General features: G+C 46.4%; 1 protein-coding gene across 4 annotated transcripts; it reads left to right on the top strand.

The window, feature by feature from the left end:
• Positions 1-4,245: 4,245 nt before the first annotated feature.
• Positions 4,246-7,779, top strand: PSRC1 (proline and serine rich coiled-coil 1). 4 transcript variants are annotated; one of them, XM_079131130.1, is made up of 8 exons: positions 4,246-4,578; positions 4,926-4,975; positions 5,071-5,128; positions 5,539-5,980; positions 6,349-6,463; positions 6,549-6,797; positions 7,100-7,193; positions 7,405-7,779. In XM_079131130.1, the coding sequence occupies exons 2-8, from the start codon at positions 4,957-4,959 to the stop codon at positions 7,406-7,408; spliced, it is 981 nt and encodes a 326-aa protein (XP_078987256.1). In that variant the 5' UTR covers positions 4,246-4,578; positions 4,926-4,956; the 3' UTR covers positions 7,409-7,779. The 4 variants fall into 4 exon arrangements, with proteins under 4 accessions (XP_078987256.1, XP_078987258.1, XP_078987259.1 ...); XM_079131132.1 differs by lacking the exon at positions 4,246-4,578 and adding an exon at positions 4,596-4,655; XM_079131133.1 differs by lacking the exon at positions 4,246-4,578 and adding an exon at positions 4,732-4,791.
• Positions 7,780-9,889: the final 2,110 nt, after the last annotated feature.

Raw genomic sequence — 9,889 nt, 5'->3', positions numbered from 1 at the left:
CATGGTGTCTTACCTGAGAAAGGTAAGAGAAGACAGACAGGGTGTCTTGATGGATCATTTTATATTTATGCTAGTGTTATTGATTCTGGGACAGATGTGTATTCCTGAGCCTCTCAACCATGTATCCCCTGGTGACCATTTTTTTAAAACCAATACTATTACCTCTGTAGAGAGAATTTGCCATAGATGAAGTCTACTTTCTCTGTATGTTGATGACAAAAAATCAAATTTAATGGTCCTCTGAAGAAGGGTGAGAGCATCTATTTAATCCTGAGGGGCTCTGTGGGAGGAACTAGGCAGTATTATAAGAAAAGTTGTTAAGGGATGGGGTTAAGAGTGAAAGAACAGCTGGGTATGGTGGTGCATGCTTGTAATTCTGGCAATTTGGGAGACTAAGGCAGGAGGATCACACATTTGAGGCCAACCTCAGCAACTTAGCAAAGCCCTGTCTCAAAATAAAAAATTTTAAAAAGCACCCCTGAGCTCAATCCCCAGGATCAAAAAGAAAAAAAAAAAAATCTGGGTGAGTAGGGACAGAAAGCTATTATTGTCCATTAAATGTTTCTACCTCAGGATCATAGGTAGAAGAAACATCAGTTTATGTGACTTTGAATGTCATGCATGCCTTCCTATCTAAGAGAAGGAAATCACCATTTTCATTATGTATCAACAGTAATTTAACATTTGGGTATGTGGTTCCCAAGCAGCCCATTATTCACAAAGTACAACTCAGTTATTTAGAATTTGGTAGCTCCTTCAAATTCTAAATCCTCCACAATAGATGTGTTGTAAATAAACTGATGAGCAAGATGAAAAAGAAGAGAGAATGAACAAGAATGAGCTCCCAACGTCCCCCTGAGTTGCAGCTCCTGACTAAGGAAAATTAAGAATGATCTCAATCCCTGAAGCCATTTACTTAAGCCCATCATTGATACGGAGCAAATAAAAACACTAAGGGCTGCATTAAAGCACAGACTCCCCTCAGGAGAGTTCTGTCTGCCAGCTGGCTCATGAATACCACCCTCTGTGTTGATGCGAGGCTGCATTGGTGCATGTATTTGCTGCTCTTTTCCCTCCTTCCAACCAGTGCCCAGCAATGACTCGGGGTAGGTAGTGAATTCATAGCACAGGTCCCTGGGACCATGAAGAGAGGTGGCCTCAGCTTCCCAGGTGTGCTCTGGCTATTTGCTACGACGGCCTCAAAATACCCTTTCTTTTCAGGGCCTCCAGGAAGCCTGACTGTGACAAGATGGTGTTCTTAAGGAGCTTTAGCACAATGTCTGGTTTGAAATAATCTAAATAAATGTGTGGCTCTTCAGTGCATCTGTCTGAGCCTTTCTATATGGGAAAAATATTTAGAGGGCTGGGGATATAGCTCAGTTGTTTGAGTGCTTGCCTCATAAGCACAAGGCCCTGGGTTCAATCCCCAGCACCACACACACACACACACACACACAAATTAGAAATTTAGATTTCTTTAGCTAGACTGTCTCTTCTTTCTGTTCTCTTCTTTCTTCTCCTCTTCTATAGCCATATTTTCTTCCACATGGGTTTCTGACACTGTCCTTTTCCCTAGGCAGTTCATGGCAGTTCATGAATTTAACTATACAGTAGGAGGTGCTGAAAAGAGGTGAAGATGACTTGCTCTCTTCTTCTATTGGATTTCTAATATAAGTTAGGCTAACAGAATGCATATCCATCACAAAGTGGCAAACAACAGGACAAACGCATACACAATTTGCTAATTACAGACAGCTCTCAGGCCTGAGCATCCCTTACTTAATTTGTTTTCATTTTTATATCAAATAAAATATTGAAGGCATTCTGTGATAGAATCTGCAAAAGATGGTAATAGTTCCTCCCATCCTCATATGGCCATGTTGCTCCTTCCACCAAGAGTTCCAATCTGTTTCCCCTTCCCTTGAATCCTGTGGCTTGATTTGGTCAAAAGAATGTAACTGAGGTGATGCTGTGGCAGTTCTTGGCCTGGGCCTTAAGAGATCTAATAGTTTTTGCTTTTGCTCTTGGAAGTCAACTCCTGTGTAAAGAATATCAAGCTAAACTATGAGAGGCCACATGGAAGACACCTTACATCCCAGCTAACAGCCAGCACCACAGGTCTAGAAACCTGTGGCCTCTGTAGACCTTTCAGCCCTAGTCAAACTCAATCAACACCTTATAGAGTACAGATAGCTTATCCCTGCAGAGCTCTACCCCAAGTGTAAAATCATGGGCAAACATATGGTTGCTGTTGTTTCAAACACTAATTTTTTAAGTGATCTTTTTACATGAAACATATAACTGGGGATGAGGATGTAGCACATGATAAGAGTTTTTCTAGCACATGTGAGGTCCTAGGTTCTATCCACAGTACTGCAAAAGACAAAAAAAAAAAAAAAAAAAACAAGTAACTGAAACAGCTTTCTATGCCTACTCCAGCACTGAAATAAGTGTTTTATCTCTTTTAATCTTCATTTTACAAATGAAGAAGCTGAAGTTTATAAGTTCCCACCTCCAAATCATGTACCAGATAAGCAGCAGAGCTAGAATTTGACCCCATACTTTCCCTATTTCTCATCTTCTTCACCCAGTGGGTCTGACTTGGAATCATGGGTTTAAGTAAAAAAAAAAAAAATAAAGCATTTATTTATTTCCAGAGGTAATAATATTAAACAAGATTTTGAGGAGGAAAAAGGGGATGTGATTTGGCTGAAAAGCATGTGGAAGGGCCTTTCTGTTCAGACCCAAAGTCTATTTTCATGTGGGTCCTGGGATCAAAAGTTGGTCAGAAGTTATCTTAGTGTCCTGCACTACTAAAGAAATTTTCTTTCCCAGACAACTGAAGACACAGCTATAATTCCTAGCTTCTCATCAACCTCAGTGGATCCTGTCAAGAGTTAGTCCCATTAATCTTTTTCTCTTGATGTATTTTACAAATAGCTCCCTTGCTTTTGTTTGTTTTCTACAGATTAACTGCCACCATTTGATTTCTCAAGATGGTTTAAAGAAGGACCCTAAAGTAATTTAAAGAACACTTTATGACCTTACCATGCATTTCACTGCTCATTACTGGCTACTACCTAACGTCTCCATCAGCAGAAAGAGATTTTTCTGTGCTCTTCTCCACATAAACTCGTCCTGGGGCTCCCACCCTTTCCCTTATCACTCTGCTAAATTCCAAGGCTCCTTTGCTTCCTGAGGTATTTATTACATATCCCTCCGACAGACTCACCATTTCAAATTTACAGTTAAAACCTAGGAAGGAAACAAAAAAGCAAAAATAATGGTTATAAACTCTAAGGACCAAAGTCCAGCTCTTTGTTTATAGGAAAGCTCCACTGCCATCCTCTTAGGGCCTTTTCACTTTGTAGATATTTAGAACATTTCTAAGAAGTTCTGTTAACTGGTGGCCCAGCTGTTTCACAGGCAACATTTAGCGAACTTCCTTAGTAAGCAAGCTAAAGCATTTTACTAACACTGCTTTTAGTTCGGAGGTGGCTAATTGCAAACACCCCCTCAAAATCTACAAGTACACGATATAAAACTTAATGTTGATAATTATCCTTCTAATTCCTCATTTCACAAGCGAACATAAGTCAAAGATGGCAAATATACTCAAGCCTGCCCTGCTTGTAAAAGGAGTTATTGTTACATTTGAACCCAAATCTCCCTGGGTAAAGGGCCAGTTGTTTTCTGAAAACCTTGGCTACCTCAGGTTCCAAATGTTCTTGCTTTAAAACGCATCAGAGAGCCGGACGCCATGGTACACGTCTAAAAATCTGTTAACTTGGAGGCTGAGGCAGGAGGATCGCAAGTTGGAGACCAACCTGGATTAATTTAGCAAGATCCTGTTTCAAAATTAAATTTTAAAAGGGTTGAAGATATAGCTCAGTGGAAAGCACCCCTGGGTTCAATCCAGTGGGGGGAAAGAGGGTACTTCTTTGAGAACCTCGATATACTTAAAATACAAACGCTTGGTTGCTTCCTTGGGGAAAAAAAAAATCACAAGAGAGGAAACTCAGCAAGTGAGGAGGTTGCACAATGCGTCCACGGAAACGAATTTCCTTCCGCAGAGCGTTAGTTTTAGGGCCTGCGGTGGTTCTCTGGAGCGGCCTCCACCGGGAACCCAGCCAATAAACACTAGTCTCTGACCCGCCGGAGGAGGAGAGGGCGGAGAAGAGGAGGGGGCGGGGCGCGAAACCCATCCTCATTGGCCCGTTCCCTCACGCGCCGCCACGAGGCTCCGCCCCTGCCGGGCCCGCCTCTGCAGGGCTTTCGGTATGGGGGCGGAAGGAGGGGCTCCCGGGCACGCGCGCGCACTCGCGGCCTGCACTCGCAGCCCCGTGTCGGCCCTCCCCGCGGGAGTCTTTCTGGGAACGCCTCTCCTACCCATCCCACCTTCGACCCAGTCGGCCGACTTTCGGTTGGCTGTCTGTCGTAGCTCCGCCCCCTGAGGATTGCCAATCACCGTGCGCATGCGGCAGAAGAGGGTGGGTCCTAAGAAATTCGAAAGGAGCCCCGCCCTCTGGGAGCCGGCTCCGGGGACTGGATTGTGAGAAGAAAGCTTCTTAGTGGAAGGTAAGGTGAGGGCGGGACGTGGAAACTGCGGGTGGACGGGAGGTGTGGTGCCCGTATGGTGCGCGGAGAGTGGAAAGGTGGCTTGGGACAGAAAAAACCCGAAGGATAGTGGCGGGGAGGGAGAAGGCACGCAGACCTCCCCCAGTGAGGCCAGGGCTTAGAGGGGTGGGAGGGCCATCTGGTGGGAGTCGGGCAGCTCTCTGCAACTTTCGCGTAAGTATAGCGGATAGTTACAGGGGCGTGTGCTACGTCTCCATACCCTGAGTCCCTGGCTTGCATCCCAAGGCCAACTGGGAACCTGGGACAAAATGGATACCTGAGGAAAAGTATGTTTTTTTCTATCTCAGATCTAAGCTAACTCGCTCCTGCTGACTGGACATGGAGGATTTGGAGGAAGGTAAGGAAGCCCTGGAGAGACGAACGAGGCCCTGCAATGGAGAACCACCTCAGGCAGGGACCACTGGCTGACATTGATTCTTTTTTCCTCTACAGAAGTCAAGTTTATTGTGGATGAGACCCTGGACTTTGGAGGCTTGTCCCCATCTGACAGGTACCAACTCCTTTATCCCATTTATTTCCCTCCGATAACACCTCTTTGTTTCTAATTCCTTACTGCTGAATTATTGGCCTTCAGAGCCAGGGTTGGTAATTTGTCAAGGTTCTGTGCACTGGGGGCTGTTAAGTCACTATTGGTGAAGGGAGGGAAAGGAGAAACGAGTGGTTTTTCAGGAATGTTAAGGAGTGCCAGTGAATTTGTTGCATCTTCATCCTTGCAACATTTCCAACGTCAGTAAATGCCAAAGGCCTGTTAGAGCTCAGAGAACCAAGTACCCCATCACCTAGAGGCCAGAACTCACAGCCAGAATGGACGTCAGGGTTTGGAATTTTGTTTGGCCTGTTTTGCACAGTCCCCTGCTCCTTTTTGTGTGGTCTTGGTGCCTTGTTTGTTTTCTGTCTCAGTCGTGAGGAGGAAGATGTAGCAGTATCGGTGACTCCAGAGAAACCACTCCGACGGGGCCTCTTCCACCGAAGTGACCCAAATGCAGTGGCCCCTGCTACCCAGGGTGTAAGATTCAGCTTAGGGCCTCTCAGTCCAGAAAAGCTGGAGGAGATCCTTGATGAAGCCAACCGGCTGGCAGCTCAGTTGGAGCAGTGTGCCCTACAGGAGCGGGAGAGCCCAGGCCAGGGCCCAGGGCCTCTCCGAGGGAAGCCCAGCCCTCGCCGAGAGACCTTTGTGCTGAAGGACAGCCCTGTTCGAGACCTACTACCCAATGTCAGCTCTTTGGTTTGGAGTACACCCTCCCCAGGCAGCCTGACACCTCGACTCCGGAGCAGTGACAAGAAGGGGTCAACCAGGGCTCTTAGAGTGACTCCTGGAAAGAGGCCTTCCAGTGTGAAGAGGGTGAGTTTGGAGGACTGAATTGCATGCGCATCCCTAGACACAGTGCATGACATATTGCAGGCACAGAGCAGCTTCCTTGTTAGTCAAATGGGGATAGTAATTCTACCTCTAGAATTGTTGGAATTAAATAAGATACCATGGGAAAGTGCTATACTACAGTGTAGAGGCTAATGATTATAAGCTCTCAATAAAAGTGGTGTTGGTGGTAATGATGGTGTTGATGATGTTAGCAGCTAACTTCTGCCTTTCCTCACTGGGATCTAGACAGCTCCCTACCTGTAGTCCTTAATCCCTTATACCAGCAGAACCAAAACTTTCTCCATTCTAGCCCTCCTCCCACAACACACTTTTTTCTCTTTCTGTTTCAGGAATCACCCACTTGTAATCTGTTGCCTGCATCCAAAAGCCCAGCATCGTCTCCTCTTGCACGATCAACTCCTCCGCTCCGGGGGAAAGCTGGGCCCAGTGCAAGGGCAACAGCAAGTGAGACTGGGCAGCAAAGCTGTGGGTGATGGGGGTAAGGAGGAAGTGGAACTTACCTTGAAATGCTTCTACTCCTTTATGCCAGGCCCACCTACCCCTGTCAGACAAGCCTTGGCCCCACAGCCTTCAACCAGCAACTCTCAACGCCAGTCCCGGCCACAGGGAACAACTGCTAAGTCTTCCAGTCGACTGCCCATTCCCTCAGCTATCCCCAAGCCCTCCGGCCGAATGCCACTCACCAGCCGTTGTTTACCACCTGGCAAAGGTGCCCTACCTCCAGATTCTGTGTCAACTCGGAAAGGGCTTCTAAGACCAAGCACTGCAGGGCACAGAGGTGAGGGAGAGTGGACTTAAGGATAAAAAATCACTAGGAAGAATACCTAACCTGACCCAGTGGACCTCGCCCTCCCAGAGGTGGCAATGACTACTTTTGCCATCTTCTATTTGAAGATGGAGAGACTGAGTTAAGCAGAGGATGTGGGGCCAGGTACAGAGTCTCAACCTCGGTTTCCAAGTACCTCATGTCTTTTCCCTTGATGGAGGTGTGGGGAGCACTTTGGCTACATCCAGTATTTCTTTTCTAGAAGGTCACTTGAACTTTCCACTAACACATTTCTTTTGTTCACCCCTGTCAAGTTCCTGTTTCCCAGCGACCAAACCTTCCTGTCACTGGTGCCACTCGCAGCAATCTTCAGCCTCCCAGGAAAGTTGCAGTCTCTGGACCTACCAGGTAAGGCTGGTCTCTTCACACCCATCACCTGGGCTTCCAAGCTACCATGAGCAGAAGTCCTGAATTCTGTATAGAAAAAGGGTGATGAGAAGGGAGCCAGGAACAGGGAGTCCTGTTTCTTCCCACCCTGAAGTGTTTGAACTTGATGGGTAATAGATGAGCTAAAGGAGGATGGGTACTTTTAAAACAGTTCATCCTTCTGTCTCTTCAGGTAAAGAAATCAAGATGGCAAGCAAGAATTCAGTAGCAAACCACTACGGTCACTGCCTGGATCATTTATAATAGCAGGCCCTGATTCCATCAGATTCTGGCCCAGGGACAGGAGAATGACATGCCACTAGGGCTGATACCCCCTGGAGTAAGAGACCATAGGAGATGGGGTAGATTTGGGTTTTACTGGAGGAGACTCAAACTCTCTGGGCTGAAAGAAGATGAGGGGAAAAGAGGTGACCTCCCAGCAGTGAAACTAGCAAAAAGAAAATGAAGAATGCAGGCAAGTGGCTTGTGCTCTCCACCCCCACTCTTGCGGTCAGCCCCAGAGAATTTGATATTCTTCCCAGACCTCTGTTCACTGGATGAGTCCATGTGAATGGCCTCCGTAGCCAGCCCTTGCTCTCTGAGGAGAGGTCTTCCTGAATCATATCCTCCACTGGACTCAGGCCTGTTTGGAGAGGCGAGGCAGGCACTTGGTCTCCAGAGCTTGTTTCTTGTGAATTCTGTGACTCCTCACAGGCCAGCTGATGATAAGCTTACTCTGTCTGTGTTTCTTTAAAATAAAATGAATGTATTTTTTTTTTTTTAATTTACTGTATATCCAAAAGTAGGTACTGCTCCAATTTCTAATAAATTTGGAGTAAACCTCTGTGTAAATCTGTGGAGAAAGCTGGAATAGACCTCCCAGGCAGGGGCTCAAATAGGTCCTAGGGCCTTGAACTTCCAGCTCATCAGGCTGTAACTACCCCTGCTGTGCCCCCACTGCTGTTGGCATTTGATGGGAACAAGCTGCCTTTCTGCAGATTCAGATATTATTAGAAGGTCCAGGTCAAAGATAAGTATACCTTAAATCAGATTGCATGTGGCAGTTATGCTAGGATCCAGGTAAATTATTATTCATATCCTAAACTTGAATGTCCTTTTCTGGCAAGAGAGTGGAGCATCCTTGTCTGCTGTACTTATGAGATGAGGAGATCCTTTGGTGATGTTCAACTTCCCTCATCACCTCAGACAGAAGATGCCAGGACATCTTGTCATATTCTGCCTCACATCATTTGAGTTGTCTGTCCTCTCATCTCCCCTACTGGACTTGAGAGCTACCATCAGAATTTATGAACTTGTGCAGTACCCTAATATTGTGAGATGGATGTGGCAGAGCATTTCATTCATTTATTTAGAAAATGTTTTGAGTGCAAGATGGTGGTTGTTGAATAAATGACAAAAACCCCCTAACAGCTTAGGATCTCCCATTTTTTGCAGCCTTTGACTCCTGCAACCAGAACCAACTCAGTTCCTTTTGAGTTTTAAAGGAACTTCCCTCCTCAAAGGTCAGGCCATGACTTAAGGAATGCAGCAGGCCCCCTCCCTGTCCCTGGAGTCGGGGGTCCTTCACTGCTTTCCCCTTTTTATCCCAAGGTTCATTTAATTCAACACAGCCACCTACATCACCATGACAGCTGCTAAGACACTGACCTTTCCCTGAGCTTGCAGCAGCTCCTGTAACCTCTGAAATTCCAAGAACTGATGTTGAGGCGTGGAGACTTGACATCAAGTATTTTGTTCTGGAGAAATTCAGCATAAGGCAAAAAAATCTCGGGTATGTTCCCCCAGCTTCCCCCTGCCTTGGTGTCTAGGGGGCAGGGCCTTTTGGCAACTTCAGCAAGCCTAGGGACACACATGGCCATGGCCAGCAGGCGGCACCTTTCCTGTGAGCCAAGCCTCACTTGGGTCATTAGAGGCAAAACAGGCCACAGACCTGTGTGCTGTTGCCCCCTGGTGGCTGGAGGGGAAACATGTTCTGTTTACACCCTGGGTCAATCTTGAAGTTTTGCCTCCACCCTCAGCTCTTCCACTCCAACTAAGCAGCGTTCAGTTGGCATACCTGCTGCAGCTGCTGTCCTTGTTCAGCTAACTGCTTACCTCCTTCCCTTGGCCTGGCTTTCTGTCTGTCTGTACATTCTCCTTCCACTTCCCTCTCCACCCCAGTAGCAACAAGAAAAGCCAGTGTTTATTGGCCTCTTGCTACGTACTGTGAACTGTTCTAAGCACTCTATATGTGTTAACTCATTTAATCCTCATAAAAGCTCAATTAGGTGGCTGCTGTTATCATCATCCTCATTTCGTAGACAGAAAAACTAAGGCTCAGAGAGATTAAGTAACTCAGTCTGGTTCCAGGGTTTGTGTTCCTAATTGCCACCCTATGGTGCCCCATGTTAATTCCCTTTCTAGTCTGTTGAATGGACCTTTGAAAAACACAAGCGTGGGATTAGCAGTAATGTTGCGGAGCACACACTTAGCTCCAGTATAAGTAGTTGCTTCATTTTCCGGTGGAAAATGGCCCACAGTGTTAGAGTTAGGAGTTATCTAATCACTGAGCACCCTTAAATTCCCACCTGCTACTCATCTCAACCCTCCTTATTGCATCCCACCCTCAAAAACTTGTCCCTGTCGCATTCTCAGTCCTGAGGCTACAAACCTGCCCT

The sequence above is a fragment of the Sciurus vulgaris genome (assembly GCF_902686455.1).
Source record: "Sciurus vulgaris genome assembly, chromosome: 1".
Lineage (NCBI taxonomy): Eukaryota > Metazoa > Chordata > Mammalia > Rodentia > Sciuridae > Sciurus > Sciurus vulgaris.
This window is presented reverse-complemented; position numbering and strand designations above follow the sequence as displayed.